Source organism: Equus przewalskii, chromosome X (assembly GCF_037783145.1).
Source record: "Equus przewalskii isolate Varuska chromosome X, EquPr2, whole genome shotgun sequence".
Taxonomy (NCBI): Eukaryota; Metazoa; Chordata; class Mammalia; order Perissodactyla; family Equidae; genus Equus; species Equus przewalskii.
Genome location: NC_091863.1, coordinates 54,446,015 through 54,471,783, shown reverse-complemented (window position 1 = coordinate 54,471,783; position 25,769 = coordinate 54,446,015). Strand labels below are relative to the sequence as shown.

The 25,769-nt window shown below is 34.7% G+C and overlaps 1 protein-coding gene across 3 annotated transcripts in view; it reads left to right on the top strand.

The window, feature by feature from the left end:
• The window catches only part of TEX11 (testis expressed 11), a 364,622-nt gene that overhangs the window by 244,041 nt on the left and 94,812 nt on the right, over positions 1–25,769 (top strand). For all 3 annotated transcript variants that reach the window (XR_011535861.1, XM_070604036.1, XM_070604035.1), the window contains exons 14-16: positions 715–866; positions 3,056–3,141; positions 9,599–9,736. Coding sequence is in view for 2 of the 3 variants with exons in the window: in XM_070604036.1 (XP_070460137.1) it covers positions 715–866; positions 3,056–3,141; positions 9,599–9,736 (376 nt within the window). In the remaining variant the exon portion in view is untranslated. The remainder of the gene's footprint in view (positions 1–714; positions 867–3,055; positions 3,142–9,598; positions 9,737–25,769) is intronic.

Genomic DNA, 25,769 nt, shown 5'->3' with positions numbered 1-25,769 from the left:
TCTTAACAATATTAAGTCTTCCAATCCATGAACTGTTTGTATTTTTAAATAATCAGAATATACTGGTGTATTATTTGTGTAATCAAACATAAATAACTTTTTAAAGGAGCTCTTGGCGGAGGGAACTGGTAAATTTCTTTTTTCTTTCAGTTTTATTGAGATATAATTGACATTCAGCATTGTGTAAGTTTAAGATGTATAGCCTGATGACATGAGAAGGTGGTCAAAAGATATAAACTTCCAGTTATAAGATAAATCAATATTGGGTGTGTAATGTACAATATGATGATTATCACTGACACTGCTGTATGGTATATTTGAAAGTTGCTAAGAGAGTAGATCTTGAAAGTTCTCATCACAAGAGACTGGTAAATTTCTAATGTTAGTTCATGTACTTTTACTGGATCTCATGTTCCAATTTTTATAAATTGGCATCAGTTCTGGAGAAAAAGCATAAACTGGATATTAGGAGAGAGATGATTATCTAACTAAAGGTATTCATGAAAAGAAAACATTTGTGGCTTAATAAATTAAACAGAAATTGAATTAAGTGATTTATTGTTGACAAGTAGGCTTATTTATACATTTAATGATATGACCTAAGCTCAGATATAGCTTTATCTTGCCTGTTTTGCTCATACTCAAATAAACTTCAATCCCATTGATCAAAAAACCAATTATTCACACCACTTAAAATTATGTCTCATTCAACAGGGAATCTGTTGGATTTTATTTCCTGAAGATTATCTGTGAACATTTTAAGTCATCAGAAAATATTGGAAAAGCTCTACTGCTCCACATTGACATGCTTTTAGAAAGGAAAGAAGAATTACTTGCCAAGGAGAAGATTGAAGAAATCATTGTAGGTCAGTAGAATTTCTGCAGGTGTTTTAGAAACGTGTTAATATGCATGTAATTCTAAGACAGATGTCAAAACAGTAGCAAAATTTTCAGGTTAACAGATTTTTCCTTATTCTCACTTCCTTTTCCTTATTCTTCCTTCCTTTAACTATAATACCTCACCTATCCAGATTCCACGTTGACTGAGCTAGAATGAGACACTAAGCAAAAGTAACAGAACATCAACAAAAACAGACAAACCTCTGAGCTTCAAACTCATGTGTAGTGGAAAATTGTGAGGTTAGAATCCTAATTTCACGTTTCCAGTTTGATTTTAAATTAGCTGTGTACCTTCAGGCAAGTCAATAATATTGCTGGATCTTGTTTTTTTCTAACTATAAAATGAAAGTAGTGAACTACATTTCTAGTTTTTAACTTCTTTTTAGCAGCAGCATTCTTTTGTTATGCAATCTTATATGAACGCTGCCCCCAAGTAAAATAGACTAGAGTTGCTCTGGTTGAAGCAGAGATGTAGAGCCAAATCTCAGCATCCCCTAACCCCCGAGCCTTCTGTAGAACCCTGTATCCTGAAGAACACAAGTAGTATGATTCTATTCCTAGAGAATTCTTGCCCCAATTCATCCTTCCAACATGTATATAGAGATATAACTGGAATAATAGTTGCTAAGTGTTAACAGTGGGATTTATTCCGAGTGATGGCATTTTAGGTGATTTGTTGCTTTCTTTATATTTTACCAGATTGCTTGAATTTTTATAAGTATGTAGTACGTTTCTTTTTGAGTGTAGTATGTTTTTATAGAAACAAAGTCACTGCTATTTTTAAAAAGGAAATCTTTTGACTAGATAATCTTTAAGAGCCTTTTAAATTCTAGATTCTATGAGCTATGTTTTACTGATGACACCCTTCCTTCAGACTCTCACTAAGAATCCAGTTATTTTTAGACACAATTTTGGTAAGCTTGGTTTATCTGGTTTTCTAACCCTTAGCATTTTAATGGTAGCATATTACACAGAGAGAAAAAGTCTGCAGGGAAATATACAGATAACCTTACCACGGGGAAGAAAAAACTATACAAATTTTATAAAACAGTTTCAAGTATTTTTAAAAATATAACAATCTGTACTCTAAAATAATTCCCAAAGACATCAGTACGATATATTAATAGTGAAATAAAATATGATAGTTTTAGTGTTATTGACTTTGGTCAAATAAAGGTCAAATTGTGCTTCAGAAAACTAGATAGTATGTTTAGAAACACATAATTCATAAAACATAATTTTTAGAAAAATTAATAAGCTGAATGAAATGATTTAGACTTTTTAATTAAAAAAATATTTTGTGTTTAATGAAAGTAAACTGTCAGCTAGTTAGAAAACTTCATTATCCAGAATAACTAATTTTCCTAAGATTACAGTTAGCCAAAGTTTTATTGTGATATCTAGTTATACACTTATACTCTCAAAGGTTTATAATATTTTAAATAGATACATTAAGTAGCTTTTTACTCTCATGTGAATATTTTTAACTAAGTCATGGAACAAACTACATCTACTGACTGGGCTGGGGGATCAGAGACTCTCAGTGTTCTAATCAAGCCTTTTGTGGAAATTGATAATGCCAAGGGAGTGGAAGAGATAGAATTCTGTTATAATTTAAACTTTACCTTAATGTGTGCTAATATAATTGAACCCTGTAAATGTCTAGACTAGAAACAATCAGACACGAGTTACACTTTAAAGTAATAAAGTTTATGTGTAAATGTGGTCTTAAAGTATTTTAATGAGGGTTTAAGGTATAATTGGCCTTTCTTGTGAACTTGATCTGATCTAGTTAGTACATAATAGTATAAACACTTCTTATTAATGATTTCTAGCCTTACTGTCTGTTCATTCACAATAGCATTAAGGCACCAGATGATGATCAAATTTGGAACATGGAAAATACGTTAACAAGAGACTAGGCTGAAAACTCTCGCAGACTGATGGGTGAATTACTGTGATTGTAGCAAACTCTGGTTGTATTATATAATCAATTTTTCTAGTAAACCTAAAATTGATGATGAAAACCTGTCTGAATGTGATTGTATTTGTACCCATTACTGAAAGATTATAAGTTCTGAATATAGTTAGCACTCTTTATTTGATGTAATAGATCTTGATTCTTGTTTTCAGAGCTTGGGATTTTTTTCTTCAGGTCACCAAACAGGAAGACAACTGACAACAGAATTAGTAGGCTGTTTACACGACATTCTGTGGAAAAAAGCTGCCAGAAGTTTTGAGGTTTGGGAATAAAGTATTTTCATACTTTATATTTTCTCCACCCCAACAAATAAAACAGTATTTTTACTATAAAAATCGTAGAGCATTGACTACTTTAATAATCTCTCTCTGTTTAGGTACCATCTATTTATTAAATATTCATAATGTAGAGTGTTAATGGGCATTGGACAAGAATTTATTTGAAAATACTAAGATGTGATTTATCCCTATTGGGAGCTTACAGTGTAGGGAAATGACATCACTGATATTATTAAGATGATAAAGTAATTTATGTTAACAAGAGGAACAAAAAGTCAGAGGGATTTTATTCCCTTTAAAAAATTATGGTGTGGAGCACAGAGGATTTTTAGGGCAGTGAAAATACTTTGAATGATACTGTAATTATGGATACATGTAATTATGCATTTGTCTAAGCTCATAGAATGTACACACCAAGAGTGAACTCTAAAGTAAACTTTGGATTTTGAGTGAGTATGATGTGTCAATGTAAGTTCATCAGTTGTAACAAATATACCATTCTGGTGGAGGATGTTGATAATGGGGGAGGCTATGCATATGTGAGGGCAGGGGTCTATGTCAAATCTCTATACATTCCTCTCAATTTTTCTGTGTACTTAAAACTACTCTTTAAAAAAGCCTGTAAAAAAATTGTGGTGCAATAAAAATGAAAAAAGAAGTAGTATTTTTCCCTTTACAAAACAATCCAGGTTACTGTAGAAGAATTTGAAACTACCAATTTTTTTTTAAAGTAAAGAATAGCCACTCATAATCTAATCACTCTTAAAATTTTGGTATATTTCCTTCTAATCTTTGTATGCATTTGTGTATCCATGTGTAAAAACAATGAGATGTACTTTTGAAAAGTTGTGATGGATTTCCACTTCTAACCAAGATGTAACAGAGACTAGGTTTATGTTCTTGCCTGAACAATTCCCCATTCCCACCCCTGCAAAAAACAAGGCGAAATACATGAAAAATGGTTTTTGAGACATTGCACATCAGGCCACAGAGAGTGATCTCTGGGAGATAGGAAATAATGTGAGCACTGAAAGTGTGCAGCTTATTGCCTTGATATTCTAGGCTACAGTATAGGAACAGGAACTGAAGTGGATCCTAGCAAGTTTCCTAATTTCAAGAGATGAGGCTGAGAGTCTGGGGAGACCAAGGCAGCTAGGATTCATAGGACAGAGTACCAGAGAGGAGAGCACAGTACAGGAAAACAACTTCCAGCAATCAGAGAGTCCTCCTCCAGTGTTTAGCAGACCACTGTTCAGGACAATATGGGATGAAAATAGCTGAAGCCAGGAAAATAACCATCTAAAAATATTAGAGGGAACAGTGCCTGGCACTCACACAGGTCTGGGAATAAAGCCTATTCATACCAACCACACTGGAAAACCTCTAATTCATGGGGCATTGGGTAGAGAACTCAGAAGGGTCTTGTCTTAGTAGTGGGGAATAATTCATCCTACACTGATCACTGCTCCAAACCTGCCTAAAAAATCATAAAAGCATGACCTGAAAGGATCAGCTTGATCCCAGGGAATTTAATTGCTTCCCAGAGTAGAGGTCAGGAATATTTATCAGAATAAAAAATTATCCAGCACCCAACAAGGTAAAGTTTGCAACGTCTGGCATCCAGTAATAAATTACCAAGCATACAAAGACGCAGGAAAGCACAACCTATAAAGAAGAGAATAAGCAATCAATTGAAACTGATGCAGAAGTTAGCAATAATGGAGGACATTAAAATAGCTCTTATAATTGTATTCCATATATTCAAAAAGTTAAGTAGAGGCATGGAAGATACAAAAGACCCCAATCAAACTTCTCGAGATAAAAACTATATCTAGGATGAAAAATATATTGGATAGTATTAATATCGAATTAGACATCGCAGAAGAAAAGATTAGTGAATTTGAAGGCATAGCAATAGAAGAAGAAATCAAAAGGAAATTCAAAAAATCTTGAGACAAACAAATATGGAAACACAACATATCAAAACTTATGCAGCAAAAGTAGTTCTAAAAGGGAAGTTTATAACAATAAACACCTACATTAACAAAAAAGACAGATCTCAAACAAACAACCTAACTTTATACCTCAAGGAACTATAAAAAGAACTAAACCCAAAGATAACAGAAGGAAGGAAATAACAAAATCAGAGCAGAAATAAATGAAATAGAGACCAGAAAAACAAAACAATGGAAAATTTCAACAAAAATAAGAGTTGGTTTTTTGAAAAGGTAAACAAAATTGAAAAATCTTTAACTCAACTAACAAGAAGAAAAGAGAGTGGGCCCAAATAAATGAAATTAGAAATGAAAGAGGAGACGTTACAACTGATACCATAGAAATACAAAAGATCCTAAGAGACTACCATGAACTGATATGCCAACAAATTAAACAACCTAGAAGAAATGGATAAATTCCTAGAAACATACAACGCACCAAGACTGAATCATGAAGAAAAGAAAATCTGAACAGACCAGTAATGACTAAGGAGATTGAATCATTAATCAATAATCTCCCAACAAAATAAAGCCCAGGACCAGATGGTTTCACTGGTGAATTCTACCATTTGAAGAAAAATTAATGCCAATCCTTATCAAACTCAAACTCATCTTAGACACTTCCAAACTCATTTTACAAGGCCAGCGTTGCCCTGATACCAAAGCCAGACAAGGACACTACAAGAAAAGATAATTACAGGCCAATAACCCTGATGAACGTAGCTCAAAAACCCTCAACAAAATACTAGCAAATTGAATTCAACAGCACGTTAAAAGGATCATACATAATGTTCAAGTCTAATTTATACCTGGAATGCAAGGATGGTTCAACATATGCAAATAAATAAATATGGTTCACCATATTTGACAGAGTGAAGGATAAAAATCATATGATCATCTCAATAGATGCAGAAAGAAAAACTTAACAAAATTCAATACCCTTTCATGATGAAAACTCTCAATAAATTAGGTGTAGAAAGAATGTACCTCAACGTAATAAAGGCCATATATGACAAGCCCACAGGTAACATCATACTCAAAAGCTGGAAGCTTTTCCTCAAAGATCAGGAACAAGACAAGGATGCTCATTCTCACCACTTCTATTCAACATAGTACTAAAAGTCCTAACCAGAACAATTAGGCAAGGAAAAGAAACAAAAAGCATCCAAATTAGAAAGGAAGAAGTAAAATTGTCTCAGTTTGCAGATGACATGATCTTATATATATTATACAGAAAACCCTAAAGATTCTACCAAAAAACTGTTAGAACAAATAAATTCAATAAAGTTATAGGATACAAAATCAACATACAAAAATCAGTTCCCTTTTTATACACTAATACACTAACTAAAAGAAATTAAGAAAACAATCCCATTTACAATAGCATTTAAAGCAGTAAGATACTTAGGAATAAATTTAATCAAAGAGATGAAAGATCTGTACACTGAAAATCATAAGACATTGATGAAAGAATGTTGAAGAAGACACAAATAAATGGAAAGATACCCCTTGTTCATTAGAATTAATATTATTATAATGTCCATACTACCCAAAGTGATTTATAGGAAAACCTGTCATTTGTGACAACATGACTGAACCTGGAGGACATTATGCTAAGTGAAATAAGCCAGGCACAGAGACAAATGCAGTCATATGTTGCCTGATGATGAGAATGCATTCTGAGAAATGCATTGTTAGGCTATTTCATCATTGTGGGAACATCATAGAGTGTACTTACACAAACCTGGATGGTATAGCCTGCTACACACCTAGGCTATATGGTACTAATCTTATGAGACCATCATTGTATGTGCAGTCTGTCATTGACCAAAATATTGTTATGTGACGCATGACTGTACTGAATGATCTCAGTTATATGTGGAATCTAAAAAAGTCGAACTCATAGAAGCAGAAAGTACAATGGTTATCAGGTTTTGGGGGTTGATGCTTGGGGGAATTGGGGATATGTTGGTGAAAGGATATAAACTTTCTGTTATTAAATGAATAAATTATAGAGACCTAACATACTGCATGGTATCTGTAGTTGTAATAATGTCTTGTATACTTGAAATTTGCTAAGAGAGTAAATCTTCAGTGTTCTCACCACAAAAAAAAGTTAACTGTGTGGTGATGGTATGTTAATTAGCTTGATTGTGGTGATCATTTCACAATGTATTTGTAATATCAAAACATCTTCCTTTACACTTTAAGGTTAAGTGCTGCAAAATAGAATGGTGTCCTTGTTTGCTTTTAGAGACCCTGTATTTATTTCCTTACTGAGCAGGTGAAAAATGACTTCAGAATTCCCGTCTCCTATTGAGTCTTTTTCTTTTCCCTCTTTTTCCAGTCTTGCAGAATGATTTTTTAAACTCTAACTTCCAACACCAGAGAAGAATGTAATTTTCACTTTAAATAGTCAAAGGCAGGGTTGTACCTACTCAGCACAGTTGTCTCTAGTTGAAGAGTGCATTTTATGCCTTTTAGGTCCTAATAACTCCTGTAGTTCATTGCAAAGTGTGATGCTTCTTGATAGGGTACATGGGACTCATCTACCTGACCTTGGTGTGCATGAGCAATCTGAATTTTTTTAGCTTAAAAAGAGTTATCCAGGTTCTTTCTATCAGATTTTTCATAATAGCTTCTTACCATTGAAAATTTTAAAGTGCCTCAAAAGTAAAAAAATATTTTTGACAAAAACACAGCAGCATTTAATTATAAATAGTAAAACCCCTGGAAATTAACTAAATATCCAACATTAAGAAAATCATGGCATATTAACTTAATTGAATGTTATATATTCCTTAAATTGACAACTATGCAGACTACATAGCAACATAGATTAGTATTTACAAAACACAGTTAAGTGGAAAGAATAGAACATGAAATTCTAATCTAAGCTATGATTACAACTATATAAAAATACAAAAGGATAAAGTTAAAATGGAATGTAGAAAAATGGAAATAGCTGTATTAGCGTGGTGGAATATGAGTGTTCTCTTTTAAAATTTGTATCATTGTGTTAATAACTTTTAAATTGTATTTTGAGTTTTCTAGGGTGTTTCACCACCCTCTTAGACTCTTCATCTCACATGTGAAATTTTTTTCAGCTTTATTGAGGTATAATTGACAAATTATAATTAAACTGTACAATGTGATGATTTGATTTGATATACATAGACATTGTGAAAGGGTTCTAACAGTTGATTTAATTAACACATCCATCACCTCACATATTTACCTTTTTTTTTCTGGTAAGAACACTCAAGTTCTACTCTCTTAGCAAAATTCAATTACACAATCCAGTATTATCAACTATAGTCACCATACTGTACATTAGATCCTCAGACCTTTTTCATCTTATAACTGAACATTGTACCCTTTTACTAACATCTCGTTTTCCTCACCCCCAGCCCCTGGCAACCACCATTTTGCTCTCCATTTCTGAGTTTGACTGTGCTTTTCTTTTTCAGATTCCACATATAAGTGATACCTTGTGGTATTTGTCTTTCTCTGTCTGGTTTATTTCACTTAGCATAATGTCCTCCAGGCTCATCCATCTTGTCACAAATGGCAGGATTTCCCTCTTCTTTATGGCTGAATAATATTCCATTGTATTCATATACCATATTTTCTTTATCCATTCATCAGTAAAAGGACACTTGTGTTGTTTCCATACCTTGGCTATTGTGAATAAAACTGGAATGAACATGGGATTGCAGATATCTCTTTGAGATAATGATTTCATTTCCTTTGGACATATATCCAGAAGTGGGATTGCTGGATCATATGGTAGTTCTATTTTTAATATCTTGAGAAACCTCCATACTGTTTTGCATTGTGGCTATACCAGTTCACATTCCTACTAACAGTGTACAAAATTTCCCTTTTTCTCCACATCCTTGCTAGCATTTATCATTTCTTTTTGATGATAGCCATTCTAACAGGTATGAAGTGATATCTCATTGTGGTGTTGATTTACATTTCCCTGATGATTAGTGATGTTGAGCACCTTTTCAAGTACTTATTGGCCATTTGTATGTCTTCTTTGGAAAAATATCTATTCATTTCCTCTGCCATTTTTAACATGGATTGCTTTTCTTTTACTATGGAATTATATGAGTTCTTTAGATGTTAACCCCTTATCAGATATGTGATTTGCAAATATTTCCCCCCCATTCAGTAGGTTGTGTTTTCATTTTGTTGATGGTTTCTATGAAATAGCTAATGTGGGGGGAAAAGAGAATATTGAGTGCCACTTTATCTCTAACTTACACTAATCAAGAGTGATAATAAAATGCACTTAGAATTCAACTAAAGAGGGTATTGTGTTTTGGTTGCCTAAAAAAAAATACCATTTTTTTGTTTGTTTCTAGAGGTGACTTGGAAAAATTAGCATCAAATGTGGAGATATCTCTGTGATTTTGTTATTTATTTTTAATCTTTAGGTACACAATTACCCTGATGCCTTACAGTGGTACTGTTATTCTCTGAGATTGTATGCATCTGATCAAATGGATTTGGACTTGGCCAAGCTGCAAAGGAACATGGCTGCCTGTTACCTGCATTTGAAACAACTTGACAAGGTTCTTTTATTTACCTATTTTTCGGAGGCAGAAAATGTAAGAGATAGATGCAGTGGTGTGACTTCCTGGCTGTTAGGTGAGGATGTCTGAGAGTTCCTTCATATGGGATGAAGTCAAATTGATATTTTCCTGATCTGCGCACTGTAAACTTTAATGAGTAGAACTTCCCAAAAGGAGAGAGAATTTGGAAGATCATTAATTCCATTACTTATTGTTTATGTTTTGTACCCTATTCTGAAAGGTAATATATCATTGGATCTCCTGAACAAAGTTATTTGCTATTAACCATCTGTAGGTATTGTCCTTTGAAGCAGATTAAGTTCTAAGGTACACGTTTTTTTTGTCAAGAATTCAATGAGAGCAAATACTTGGATGCACTGGTCATTCTTTTACTTTCTGAATTATCTCTTGCCTTTCCAACCACTCTTAAAAATGTTTAACAATTGATTTCTTATCAGGACAGAATTCTAAAAAGTAAAAGAGCTAAAAACTTATTTAAGAACAGAACCATTCGGGGCTGGCCTGGTGGCCCAGTGGTTGAGTTTGTGCACTCTGCTTTGGTGGCCCTGGATATCCTGGGAATGGACCTACACACTGCTCATCAAGGCATGCTGTGGTGGCATCCCACATACAAAATAGAGGGAGATTGGCACCGATGTTAGCTCAGGGCCAGGTTTTGACACACACACACACACACACACAAGGAATAGAGCCATTCATATTTCCCAAAGCAATTGAGACATTTCTTCCTTTGGGTATCATATAGTATACACAAATGGGGGTGGAGGATGGGTCTTGGCTCATGGAAAGACAAAAAACAGGAAGGACAAGTGTGTGGACCCAGATAAAATGTGAAGCTTTTTATTGCTTTTCAAGTTTTAATGACAAGTTTAGGGGAAAATATATGATTAAAGGTTGTAATTCCAGACATTTTCTTTGAAGGTTTATTTTCTTTGAAGATTTGTTTTCTTTGAAGGGCTATTTATCTGACTAAATACTTCATATTTTCTTTCAAAAGACTATTTACCATTTAGTTTGTATGTTATGAATTCATAGTCCTGGAAGAGAAGTTGAAATATTACTTAAGTCATCATATTTCTGCACAAGCTAATGTGTAAGTGTTTCAGAAAGATACTTGACTACTGTTTACTTAAAAGTAAACTTTTAACTGAAAACTTTTACTGAAAAGAAAATTATCACACAGATTTTGTTACCTAATTCATTATATTTCTGTACAGGATACCATTAACTATTTTAGAAAGATGGTTACCTGCTGCTTACTTAAAGACTTGTAAAGAATGTGATCACAAAGCCTTTGTAACTTCTATGATTTATATTGGCCTGGCAGATTGGTGAGGACCTGGACCTGGAGCTAGACATGACAGCTGGGGGGATGGAAGCATCTGCAGGCTAAGGAAGGATATCTAATCAGCTACTCAAGATAGAAAAAAAAAGCACAGTATGAGACACTGTGCTAGTCTCTGAAGTTACAGAGATTAACAAGACAGTTGCCTTTGACTCAGCCAAGCTGCTGGCATCAGAGTATCCTAATGGGCAGATAAGCAAATCATGAATGAGGGAAATCTAAGTGTTGGAAATATTCCATAAATTAGGCATACAGGTAGTTGGCCTCACATAAGCATGTCAACAGGAAACAGGTCTTCACCATAGAGATTTGGACTCAGAGGCATGACTTGAATCTTTGGGACATTGAGAGTATGTGCAGACAGACTAGGAAGAGCAAAGTAGAGCTCAAATCCTAAAGGAACTGGGATATGAGGTTTTTAAAAGTGGATCTCAGGCATAGGGAGCCAGACTGGGATGCAATTACCGGAAGAAGAATACGAAGTGACTAGATACAGTCTTCCAAGACTTGAAGCAGTGCCTCCTAATCTTTTCTAATGTCAAGTTTGGTCCTAGAGCTTAGTATAGGACTGAGCCTATAATTGGGAGTTCAAATGGTGTTGGTAGCGAGGAGAAGGAAGAAGAGGAGAACAGGAAACCAAGCAGGTCCTAATAGTGTGTACTCATGTGTGATTATATCATTTAAGGCCAGATTGGTGGTGAAGCCAAAGGTTACTTTCAAGATGTTCAAGGTAACCTTGTTGATTACAATTAGTGTATTTCTCTATTTCATCTTTCCTGTCTTGAACTCAGCAGACATTGATTTGATACTCTCCATATTTAAGGAATGCTCTCCTATATACTAGGACAGATAGAAAGGTGAAAAAAAATTACGCAGTCCATCATATTTTACTATAGTCTTGTTAATCTTCATTTTCTGCTTTTTTCACTCCTTCCCTTGAGCTAATTAAACATTGTTCAGAAACTTTGTGAAACCACGTTTATTGGATCTGCTAAAATTTCATGTTTTTCTTCAGCTAGGCACTTAATAAAACTGACTCTTATTGACAGTCTACCACATTCCTCAAAATGGTGATTCCAAAACGTTTTTTTGTCCTTAAGCCCCCATGCCTTATCCTTCCTTTTAGCAGAAAACCTCATCTTGTAATTATCTGAGCTTGTAGCCACCAACATGAACTTCATCAACTTCTCTCCCCTTTAGCCATCCTTTCTTCTTTCTTCTCTCTGAGAAAGAAGTAACTTTCTCTGGGGACCTTCTCTACAAATCTCGACTCAAGGTCTTTAATCTTTCTCTCTCTACTGTTTCTTTTCCCTGTCACTATAATGATTTTGAGGTCTTCTTTATCCAAAAATCTTCCTTCAACCTTATCATCATCCTCAAAAGATGATAAGAGAGAATTACAGTTCTCTCTTTGTCCTTCCTTTCATCACCAAACTTTGTAACCTAAAATTACTGCCTATATTTTTTCAGTATTCATTCATTCAGAAAATATTTATTGGCTGTCTACTACATGGTAAGTACTGTCCTAAGCATTGGGGATATTTTAATGAGCAAAATAGACAAAAACCCCTACCACTATGGAGTTTATATTCTACTAGGAGAGACAGACAATAAGAAGATAAATATCACAGAGGCCAGCAAATTTTTTGTAAAGAGCCAGAGAGTAAATATTTTAGGTTTTCTAGGCAGTACAGTCCCTGTTGCAACTACTCAACTCTGCTGTTGTACCATGAAAGCAGCCACAGACCATATGTAAACAAATTGGCATGGCTGTGTTCCGATAACACTTTACATTTAGGAACACTGAAATTTGAATTTCATATAATTTCATGTGTCATAAAATATTATTTTTTAAAATTTTTGTCAGCCTTTAAAAAAGGTGAAACCATTCTTAGCTTGTGGACTGTATCAAAATAGATGGTGGGCTGGATGTGGCACAAAGGCCATAGTTTGCTGACCCCTGATATATTAAATAGTGATAAGTACTAAGGAGAAAACTAAGCAGGAAAGGGTGGTATTAAATGTTTTAGAAGAGGAATGAATGGTTGAAATTTTAGACAGGGTGACCAGGGAAGGCCTCAATGGTGGTTTTTGGGTAGAGACCTGAGGAAATGAGGGATCTGGCTATGTGGATATTTGAAAAAAGAGCATTCCAGATAGAGAGAATAGCAAGTGCAAAGGCTATGGGGGTAGGAGCATACCTGGGGTATTTGAATAACAGCAAAGTGATCAGTGTAGCTGAAGCAGAGGGAATATTAGGGAAAGTAGGAGATGTGATCAGGGAAGTAGTGGGGGAACAGATCATGTAAGAAAGACCTTGTAGTTCATTGTAAAGACTTATGTCATTAACTCTAAGTGAGATGGGGAGCTATTGGGAGATTTTGGGCAGAGGAGCGACATGATCTGACTTGCATTTTAATAAGATCACTCTGGCCGCTGTGTTGAATAGACTGGGGTGAGTGCAAGGGTGGAAGCAGGAAGGCCAGCTAAGAGGCCATTGAAATAATCTAGGCAAGAGATGATGATAGAATGAATGTCCAGCAATCAGGAGAAAGTGGTGCATCTTTTTAGTTGGAAACCGTGGATCCAAGATCATTACCTTAGAGTTTTATCATTATGTCCATTGTTAACAGTACCTGATAAAATCCTTTCCATCAACGTCCAAGGGCAGTTTTATTCTGATGCCTTTTCCAGATGACTAAATCTCCAGGTTTTAGATCAGGAAGGGCCTGTTTAAGTAGGCATTTTGGAAATACAGCTTGAACCTGCTAGTGATAATTCTGGAGGCATCATAAATCACTTGTATTTATTCACATTAGTCTGTAATGGATTGGAATCCAGGATTGGAAATAAATTTTTCAAATGCAGGGGGTAGGGGGTGGGTAATTAGCTCATGAGGAGAAAATCTATGGGTCCCTGAGAGGGTAAGTCTTATTGCCATCAAGGCCAATGGCAATTCTAAAGGCGGTGAAAGTTCAGAGTTTTCTGAGAGCCTTGCTAATTTTAGTTTTAGGATTCCATTAATTCTCTTTAGTTTTCCTGAAGTTTGTGGAAGAAAGGATGTGGAGCTATAGTTCCCCAGCAAGGAAAAACCTCTGCCCATCCTGGGAATAAGCAAACAACAACCTGAACATATTCATAGCTTATTGCTAGAGGAATTTGTGTAAAATCCATTTGGCAGTATTCAAAGGGGCCTCGAGGCTTTGGCTTCTGTCATTTCCCACCTTTACAGTCTTGCCTGGATTATGTCCCTGGCTGATAGGATGCAAATTGGGGGGGGCGGCGTGGACACAAACATTCAGTCTATAGCAATGACCAAACAGTCTCTCTTTTGAGATAAATTGTGTTTTTGAGGGTAATTATTCTTTTTTTATTGTTTATTTATTAACTTATTTGATGAGGAAGAGTGGCCCTGAGCTAACATCTGTTGCCAATCTTCCTCTTTTCCCTTGAGAAAGATTGTCCCTGAGCTAACATCTGTGCCAATCTTCCTCTATTTTAAATGTGGGATACCACCACAGCTTGGCTTGATGAGCAGTGTGTAGATCTGCCCTGGGGATCTGAACCCGTGAAACCCTGGTCTGCTGAAGTAGAGCTGGTGAACTTAACCATATGCCACCAGGCTGGCCCCCAGGGTAATTATTCTTAAACTTAATGTAGTGAGATTTGTCATTAGTAATTTGTTGCTTATGGCAATTAAAGGATTGAAATTTGTAGACCATTTTATTTTTATTTAAATCCCTTACAGTTACCCCACTAATATTGGTTCAATAATGTTGGTGTCAAAATACAATACAAGGCAAGATTAGTAGAGCCAAACAACTAGAAAATTAATTAGAAAAAAATTGGAAAATTAGTCTTGTTTCTTTGTCTTGGGTAAAAGCTGCGCACTTCTTCAGTCATCAGCTTCTGAAGAATTCCTAACAATCCTCTGTTTAAATGTTGAAATCCTACCCCCAAGGTGATGGTATTAGGATTGAGGCCTTTGGGAGGTGATCAGGACCTTATAAAAAAGATCTTAGAGAACTCCCTTCTTCTTTCTACCTTGTGAGGATGCAATGTGAAGACCGAGGTCTATGAACTAGGAAGCAGGCTCTCACCAGACAAGGAATCTGCTGGCACCTTGATCTTGGAATTCCTAGCCTCCAGAACTATGAGAAATAAATTTCCATTGTTTATAAAAAATTAAAAAACTAAAAAGAGAGAGAATGGTGGCATGGACCAGGATGACAGAAGTGTGGATGGTGAGATTACAAAAGTAAAGCTGACAGAATTCTCTGACATACCAGATGCAGGATAGGAAAGAAGAGACAACAATGACTCTAAGGTTTTTGGCCTCACTACCTACCCCTTCTTGATAATTTTTGTATCTATGATTCTATAAACTGCTCTTTGAAGATCACTAGTGACCTTTTTTATTGAGGTTATGATAGTTTACAACATTGCAACATTTCAGTTGTGCATTATTATTAGTCATCTTATAGGTGCCCACCCCCCAACCCCCTTCCCCGTGGTAACTACTAAATAGTTCTCTTTGTCCATGTGTTTATCTTCCACATATGAGTGGAATCATACAGTGTTCGTCTTTCTCTATCTGGCTTATTTCGTTTAACGTAATAAGGTCCATCTGTGTTGTTGTGATAGGGATGATTTTGTCATTTTTTATGACTAAGTAGTATTCCATCTGTGTGTGTGTGTGTGTGTGTGTGTGTATACCACATCTTCTTTAACCAGTCATCAGTCGACTGTTTTCTTAGCTTCAACTCTCCATTCCCAAATCTATGTCTCTAGCCCTGATCTCTGTCATAGCCCACGTCCACTTTTCTGTCTTTGGGTATATCCAGCTATCTAAGACTGAAATCTTAGATTCATGGATTCCTTCTTCTCCCCCTGTATTCAATCATGTGCTAAGTCTGGTCAATTCTGCCTCTGCAGTATTTTTGCCAGCTGTCTCCTCTTCCATCTTCACCTTACTAGTCTAGTCCAAGCTCTCATTACCTCTAAGGCTATTGGAATAATCTTCAACTGATTATTGTATCTTGCTCAATAATCTTCAATGGCTCCCTGTAAATAAAGACAAATTCCTTAGTACTTAAGGTCCTCCATAATCTATAAATAAAATAATCCTATTTTATTTCCTTTACATGTGTACTATATTTGTCCTCAACTGGAATACCTGCTGCTTCCTAACCATGATCTATGCTTTTCTACCTCTGTACCTTTTTCCATGCTTCTCCATTGCAAATTACCTCTTCCCTGCATCCTTACCTTTTGAAATTTCCTTTTTCAAAGCCTTGGTTCTAATAACAATCTTAGCTTCCTAAGGAAATTTCTGAGTCTTGCTCTTTCTCTAAGACTTTGTAACACTTCTCTTTATACCTAGTTATATGCCTTATATTCTAGTTATTTTTATACCTGTCTTAGCCCTCTATTAAATTGCCACCTCCTTGAGGACAGGGACCATATCTTATCTTTACTTTCCCTAATATCTAGCATAGAGCCTAATGCATAGTAAGTGCTCATTACATTAAAAAATAGTCATAGAGACTCAGTAAATACCTGTCAATCTATTTCCTCTGATATATGAATTCCATTTGTTCATACTATTTCTGTCCTTGCTACTGTGGATAATTGGAAATTGAAAGTGATCAAGATCTGTAACTGCCCTTGATTATTGGAATTGAATGAGATTATATTATTTAAAAAATTGATCCATTATTTCTTTCCCTAGCTCAGTTCTTTACTCTTTGGGAAGAGACAAACACATTTTATTTTATTTTGCTTTAAAATGAAATATTGAGGTACAGGTCAGAAATTAATTAGGGCAAGTCAAAGAAGTTGGAAAATATATTCTTCTGAACTCTTAGTGGATTATGTCACAGATTCATTAGTTCCTACATTCAGCATCATCATTTTGAGATAACAGTGCTAAATACAGGTAATTTCCTTGATTTATTTTCTAAGTTGTATAAATGTAAAATTTTAATTGTCGTTATCCATTGAGTATCTCTAGTACCTTGTATGAGACAATATTAAACTACATAGTTTCACAGACATCAATTCTGCCTTTCTGGAGTTTATAGTACCTTAGGCCCAATACCCTAATTTTATTATATTATTTTTGAGGATATTTAAGTGTTTAGTTTGTGCAAGTCATAGGCTTGAATGAACAGATCTAGTATGGGGGAAATGAGCTTGGGTTCTAAGTACAGGGGCAATTTATCACAACTTGATATAGTGGGATTTTGCTGCAAATCGTAATAAAACCTTAATTTTTATTAAGAGATGGATAATGGCTTGTTTTGGTGATAGTCTATGTAAGTTAATGGTAGTGCACAATTGAGTACTCTCTAACTCAGTACAGAAATCCCATCCTCAGCTTGTAACTGCAGTTAGGTATGTGAGTGTCATTAGTACTGCTGTAGATTATAGATAAAACTAAAGCACAATCTCAAAGCACAGTATAATGATAAAACTTAGAATAGCCACAAGAGATTATTTATAGAATATTTATAGGACCTAAAGTGAAAACAGTCATGTCTCATATGCTGGTTTTATTGATTTTATTTACTATATGAAGTTCTAAAAATCGTACCTTTCCATTACAGGACTGAAAATGAACTTGTGATCAGCAGAAATAAACTAGCAATGTTCACTAGATGGCACTGTGGCCTCTGTTTATACTATAACAGCTTGTCATTGATTTTGAAGTGATTTTCTGATGCTTTGGCAGGTATAGCCTTTCCCACTAATGTATTCGTATGGATATAAAAGAAGGTTAGCACTTAAGTAAACAGGAGATAAAGGTCAGTTGTGGCCCATTCTTGATACAGCTGTACTGTAAAAATACCATAATTGAGATTTCAAATCAACAAATATTTATTGAATGCCTAGTTTGTGGCTGGTACCATAGAATAAGTAGAAGACAAGGTTCTTTCCATAGATAAGCCTAAAGTATTGTAGAAACAAGATTTACACATATGAAATAATTAGAAAGTAATAAAAGTATGCAATTGAATATCGAATTGTGTGATGTATACCATATGAATTTAGAATAAAAATATGTAGATGAGACCCTTTTGTGAATATCGTACATGTGACCTGAAGCTGAAAAGAGTAACTGATATGTTAGAAGACAGAGTCAAATCTGAAGGGACCTCAATGGGCTAAAATGATGAGCCCATTCTAATAAGATGAGGACAAACAGGAAACAGCAAAACATCCTGTACTTGGATCCCCAGTTGGATCACCAACTGAACAAGAACAGAATAGATGAAATGTGGCTTTACAGCAGCACATGTGAAACATTTGGAGTTGTTAGTTGACTCTAAGCTCAACATAAGCCAATAATGCTAAGAAAGTTCATTCAAATTAAGCTGCATCAATAGAAATAAAATATATAGAAGAAAAATGGTAATCACCCTGTATTCTGCTCTAGTTACCACATACCTGAAGTATTGTGTTAGACTCAGGGGCAACACTTTTGAAGGAGGATGTTGACAAACCCTAATGTATTGGATGGCTGACAAGGAGTAAAATAAATTTGTTCCATGCATGTTTCCATGGGTGAGAGCTACAAGGAGTGAGATTTCAGGTCATCATAAGGAAACTCTGTCTAATGATTAGACTTGTCCAAAAACTGAAATGGATTTTCTTAAGATATAGGGAATTTTCTCTCCCTGAGAGTATTTAAGCAAAGATTGAATGACCACTTAGTGTGAATGTTATAGAGGAGATTCAAGCATCAGAAGAATTTCTTGGCTGAGAGAACTTTGAGATCTCTTCCAACCATATTGTTATAAGATATCAGTATAGTCTGATAAAATCTATAATAGTCAAAGAAGATTCTGTGGAGTTCATAAGGTCATAAATCAATGACTTTTAGAACTAAATGGACCCTTACAAATCATTATTAATTTCTTTTAAAAATCAAGTTTATTTAAGTGTAATTGACATTAAAAAGCTCTCATTTTAGATCTACAGTTAGATGATTTTGACAAGTATATACCCCTGTGTACCCACTATCCCAGTCTAGATATAGAATACTTTCATCACCTCAGAAGATTCCCTAGTGTGCCTTCCTAGTCAATCCCCATCTCCATTCCCAGCCCAAGGCAATGACTGATAAGCTTTCTATCACTATCAATTACATTTATCTTTCCTAGAGTTTCATATAAAAAGGAATCATACAGTGTGTACTTTTTTTTGTGGTCTGGCTTCTTTCACTCAACATAATGTTTTAGAGAATCACTCATGTTGCATATATCAATAGATTGTTCCTTTTTATTCCTGAGTAGTATTCCATTGCATGAATATATCATGATTTGTTTATCTGTTTATCTGACATTTTTGGTTGTTTCCAGTTTGAGACTATTATGAATAACGCTACTATGAACATTCAAGGTAGAAGCCTTTGTAGGGATATTTGTTTTGATTTCTCTTGGGGAAATATCTAGAAATGGAATTGCTGAGTCATATGGTAAGTGTATTTCTAAGTTTATAAGAAACCATCAAGCTGTTTTCCAAAGGAGTTGGACCATTTTACATTGCTGCCAGCAATGGAGGAGAGTGCTAGTTCATCCACATCCTTGTCAACATGTGGTATTTTCAATCTTTTTAACTTTAACAATTCTAGTAGGTGTGTTATGAGTTTTATTTTAATGAAGTCATATTTATTATATATTTTTTATGGTTTATGTTTATTGTGTCCTAAGAAATCTTTGTGTGCCCCAAGATGACAAAATCTTTCTTCTATGCTTTCTTCTAGAAATTTTAGTTTTAGCTTTTATCTTTAGGCCTGTGATGCCTTTTGAGTTAATCTGTGTGGGGGTGTGTGTGTGTGTGTGTGTGTGTGTGCGCGCGCGCGTGTGTGTGTGAGAGAGAGAGAGAGAGAGATAAAGGTCAAAGTTCATTTTTTTCCCATATTCGTATCATGTTGTTCTAGCACCAGTATTGAAAGACCATCCTTGCTCAGTTGAATTAACTTGGCACCTTGGTAAAAAATAAATTGATCAGAAATATTTAGATCTGTTTCTATATTCTGTTCCAGTAATTTTTTGTGCCTATCCTTATGCTAATACTTTACTCTCTTGATTATTGTAGCTTTATAGTAAGTCTTAAAATCTAGCTGCGTAAAACCTCAACTTTGTTCTTTTTCAGAATCTTTTAGCTACTCTAAGTCCGTTATATTGCCATATAAATTGTAAAATCAGCTTGTTAATTATTACAAAAATGCTTGGTGGGATTTTTATTGGGATTACACTGAATCTATAGGTCAGTTTGAGGACAGCAAATATCTTTAACAGTATTGTGTTACAATCTATTAACACAGCATAGCTCTCTATTTATTTAGGTCATCTTTAATTTCTCTCAATATCTTATAGCTTTCAGCATAAAAATATTACACATATCTTGTTAACTTTATCCCGAAGAATTCATGTTTTGATGATATTGCAAATGGTCTTTATTAATTTCATTTTCCAATTATTCATTGCTAGCATATAGAAATACAATTGATTATTTTAAATTGTGGTAAAATTTACCATCTTAACCATTTTTAAGTGTACAGTTCAGTGGTGTTAAGTACGTACACAATATTGTGCAACTCCCATCACCATTCATCTCCAGAATTCTTTTCATCATGCAAAACTGAAGCTCTGTGCCCATTAAACAATAACTCTTCACTCCCCCTAACCCTCAGCCCCTGGCAACCACAATTCTATGTTCTGTCTCTGTGACTTTGACTCTTCTAGCTACCTCATATAAGTGGAATCATACACTATTTGTCCCTTTGTGACTGCTTATTCTACATAGCATAATGTGCTTAAGATTCATCCATGTTGTAGCATGTGTCAGAATTCCCTACTTTTTAAAGACTGAATAATATTCCATTGTATGTATATACCACTTTTTCTTTATCCATTCATCTGATGATGGACACTTGGGTTGCTTCTACCTTTTGGCTATTGTGAATAATGCTGCTATGAAAATGAGTGTACAGGTATCTGAGTCTCTGCTTTCCATTTTTTTGGTATATACCTAAGGGTAGGATTTTGGATCATATGGTAATTCTATGTTTAACATTTTGAGGAACTCCCAAACTGTTTTCCATAGTGGCTGCATTATTTTACATTCCCACTAGAAATGCACAAGGGTTCGAATTTTTCTGCATCCTGATAAACACTTGTTATTTTTTTAGTTTTTTTATAATAGCCATCCTAATGGGTGTGAAGTGGTCTCTCATATTTTTAATTTGCATTTCCCTAAGGAGTAGTGATGTTGAGCATCTTTTCATTTGTTTATTGGCCATTTGTATATCTTCTGTGGAGAAATGTCAAGTCCTTTTGCCCATTTTTTGATCGGGTTGTTTATTTTTTAGTTGTTGAGTTGTAGAAAGTTCTTTATTCTGGATATTAACCCTTTATCACTTTATGATTTGAAAATATTTTCTCTCATTCTGTGGGTTGTTTTTTCCCTTTCTTGGTAGTGTCCTTTGAAGCACAAACTTTTTTTAATTTTGATGAAGTCCAAATTTCTATTTTTTGTTTTGTTGCCTGTGCTTTTGTTGTCATATCCAAGAAATAATTGTCAAATCCAATGTCATGAAGATTTCCCCCTATGTTTTCTTCTAAGACTTTTGTATTTTTAGTTTTTACATGTAGGTTTTTGATCCATTTTGAGTTAATTTTTGTATATGATGTGAGGTAAAGATCTGACTTCATTCTTTTGCATGTGGATATCCTGTTTTCCAGCATCGTTTGTTGAAAACACTATCCTTTTTCCATTGATTGGTCTTGGCACCCTAGTCGAAAATCATTTGACCACATATGTGAGGGTTTGTTTCTGGGCTTTCTATTGTATTTCGTTGGTCTATATGTCTATCCTTATGCTAGTACCACACTGTTTTGATTACTGTAGCTTTGTAGTATATTTTGAAATTAGAAATTGTGAGTCTTCCAACTATCTTCTTTTTTTCCAAGATTGTTTTTGGCTGCTCAGAGTCCGTTCAGATTACTTACGAGTTTTAGGATGGAGTTTTTCTATTTCTACAAAAAAACGCCACTGGAATTGCATTGAATCTGTAGATCACTTTAGTTATCTTAGTTTCCTTTTTTAATGTTTATCTTCTATTGTGGTAAATATACATAATCTTTATTTCCTCTTTAAAGTTTTCCTGTTTTTGTCTTCTATTCTCTTATGGCATTTTTGGCTGTATTTATTTGCTTTTATATTTCTTTTTGTTAGTCTTCGTTTCTGAAATGATTTATTTCTTTTATTTCTATTTTTTTCTTGGGCTCTAGTACTTCATTTCTGAGTTTTTCTAATTCTGACCTATGACATTTTTTCATATCTTGTATAATTTTCTTAATGTCTTTTAGCTCATTTTGAAATAGTTGGTTAGAGTTTTGACCTGTTTTGTGGGCACATTTTCCTAGCATGCTTTCATTTTTCTGTGGGGGTGTTTTTATGCTATTTATTCTCTTTTTTTTTTTTATTTTAAAGATTTTTATTTTTTCCTTTTTCTCCCCAAAGCCCCCCGGTACATAGTTGTGTATTCTTCGTTGTGGGTTCTTCTAGTTGTGGCATGTGGGACGCCGCCTCAGCGTGGTCTGATGAGCAGTGCCATGTCCGCGCCCAGGATTCGAACTAACGAAACCCTGGGCTGCCTGCAGCGGAGCGCGCGAACTTAACCACTCGGCCACGGGGCCAGCCCCTATTTATTCTCTTTTTTTAAAAACAGCTTTTAGGGTATTTATCTTAAAACTGTACTGTTTCTCACTTTAATGTGATATTAGTTTTTCTTAGCTTTTACAATGAGGTGGGGTTTTGGAAAGTGCTACAAACTTCACAGAGCTCCTTTTTCTGTGTTTTTCTTTTTTTTTTGTAGCATTTGAAAATAAGGCAGACTGCTTTCTGAGATTTCCTGGCTTCACTCCCCACTGCACCCTTCGTTTTTGGTGTAGACTTGCACTATCCAATATGATAGCCACTAGCCACATGTGGCTATGTACGTTTAAATTTAAATTAATTAAAATTATAAAAATTCAGTTCTTCAGTTGTACTAGTCACATTTCAAATGCTAAATAGCTACATGTGGCTAGCAGCTACTGTATTGAATACCACAAATATAAATCATTTCCATCATCACAGAGGTGCTTTGGACGGCACTGGTCTATACCTTTCTTTCATCTCTATTGTCTTTGTCCTATTCAATTTTGATTGTACTCTCAGCAGTTTTTCCTCAGTGTAGAGCCTGTCAAGTTTGAGGGTTCATAGGGGCTAGACTGCTCCAGCTTCTTTAGTCCATTTATGCTATGAGACCCTTGAACTGACTTAATAATGAAGAAGGTAAATTCCCTTCCAATTGCAACTGCTGTTCTCGAATTTCCCCATCATGCTTGTCAATGAATTTCTATTAGCTATTTTGAAGTTCTCCTTTTCTGTTGTCCATTAGACACTTCCATATTACCTTCTGTTTTTCTTCATCCTGTACAGATGCTGATATAATGCTGGTCTTGTAGCTCTTGGTGTCTTGTCACCACCTATTTGTATTTTGAAATTCATAGGGATGCTTTGTCATCCAGTTTTGTTGCAAATGTTGTCTAAGTATCAGATTTGGTTTGCCATCTACATGCTCAGTCTGTTTTCATGTGGGGATTCAGAGAAATTGAAAAACTATGTTGCCACCACCACCATATTTCCAGAACCCTTCCATATAGTTTATTTTTATTTTAGTTTTTTAAATACAACTATCTTTCTAAACTCTCTTAATTGCGATAATTTACTTACAAATTCTTTTGGGTTTTCTACATATCCAACTATATCAACTGTGAATAATGGTGATTTTGTTTCTCCCTTTCCAATCCTTATGCCTTATATATTTCTCGCTTTATTGTGTTGGCTAACACTTCCAGTACCATGTTGAATAAAAGTGGTGTTCCTGATCTTGAAGGGAAAGTTACCCTAAATTACCATTAAGTATGATATTTGCTTTAGGGTGTTTTTTGTTGGTTTTTTTAAATATAAATATAGATACTGTATTAGTTTCCTAGGGCTGCTGTAACCAAGGGCCACCAACTAGATGGCTTAAAACAACAGAAATTTATTCTTTCAATGGAAATCTATTCTTTCGGAGGTTAGAAGCCCAAAATCAAGTTGTCAGCAAGGCTGTGCTCTCTCTCAAGTATCTAGTAGAGGATCCTTCCTTGTCTCTTCCTGGCTTCTGATATTTGCCAGCAATCCTAGACTTTCCGTGGCTTGTAAAGGCATCACTCCAATCTCTGTCTCTGTCATCACATGGCATTCTCTTCTCTATGTGTGTGTCCAAATTTCCCTCTTCTTATAAGACCCCAGTCATTGGATTAAAGCTCACTCTATCCAGTATGACCTCATCTTAACTTGATTACATCTACAAAGACTATTTCTACATTAGGTCACATTCTGAGATTCCAGGGTGGGCATGAATTTTGGGGAGACATTCGACCCAGAACAGATACTGTACATCAAATTAAGGAAGTCCCTTCTATGGCTCATTTGCTACGAGCTTTTCTATTTTGTTTTGTTAAGATGGTCATATGATTTTTTTCTCCTTTATGTCATTAATGTACTGATTAACGGGTTTTCTAGTGTTAAACCAAACTTACTTTCCTGGGAAAAAAACCAAACTCAGTCATGAAGTTATTCTTTTTCTATTTTACTGGATTTGGTTTGTTAATATTTGTTGAGGATATTTGCATCAGTCTTCATGAGTGAAATTGGGCTCTAATTTTTCTTTCTCATTTTGTCTTTGTTAAGTTTTGATATGAAGGTTATGCTAGCCTCATAAAATAAATTGCATAGTCTTCCTTTTTTTCCCTAGTCTCTAGAAAAGTTTGTTAGACTTGAATTATTTCTCCCCTAAAATGTGAAGCTATCTAGGATTTGCGTTTTTGTGGGAAGATTTTAGACTATTGATTAATTACATTAATAATTACAGTACTATTCAGATATTTCTAGTTGTTGTTTAATCAGTTTTGGTAAATTTTATTTTTCTAGGGATGCATTTATGTTGTGTACATTTTCAACTTTATTAGCATAAAGTTGTTCAAATACCCTCTTGGTAACTTTGGCTTTCCTTCTCTGTTTTTGTTCCTTATTTGTCTTGCCAGAGGTTTGTCCATTTTATTAGTATTTTGAAAGAACAAGGTTTTGGCTTTGTACATCTTCTCTGTTGTATGTTTGCTTTATATTTCAGCAATTTCTGCTAGTATCTTTATTATTTTCTTCTTTACACTTTCTTTGGATTTATCTTGCAGTTCTTTTGCTGTCTTCTCAAGATGGATCCTTGGCTTATTACTTTACAGTGTTCTTCTTAAAATATATTTATTGCATAATATATTTAATACATTTTCCATTAAATGCTGCTTTAACTGTAGGCCATGATACTTTAAGTAAATTTTTATTGGTATATAACCTATAGAGAGAAAAATACACAAATTGTAAGTATACGACCTGGTAAATTATCACAAAGTGAACAAACTCATGTAGCCACTACCCAGAGAAGAATTAGAACATTAGCAGCATCCCTGGATATCCCTCATACCCAGTACAAAAGTTTAGATATATAGTATTTTTGTTATACAATTGAAAGTATTTTTAATTTTACTTATGGTTTCTTCTTTAACCCAT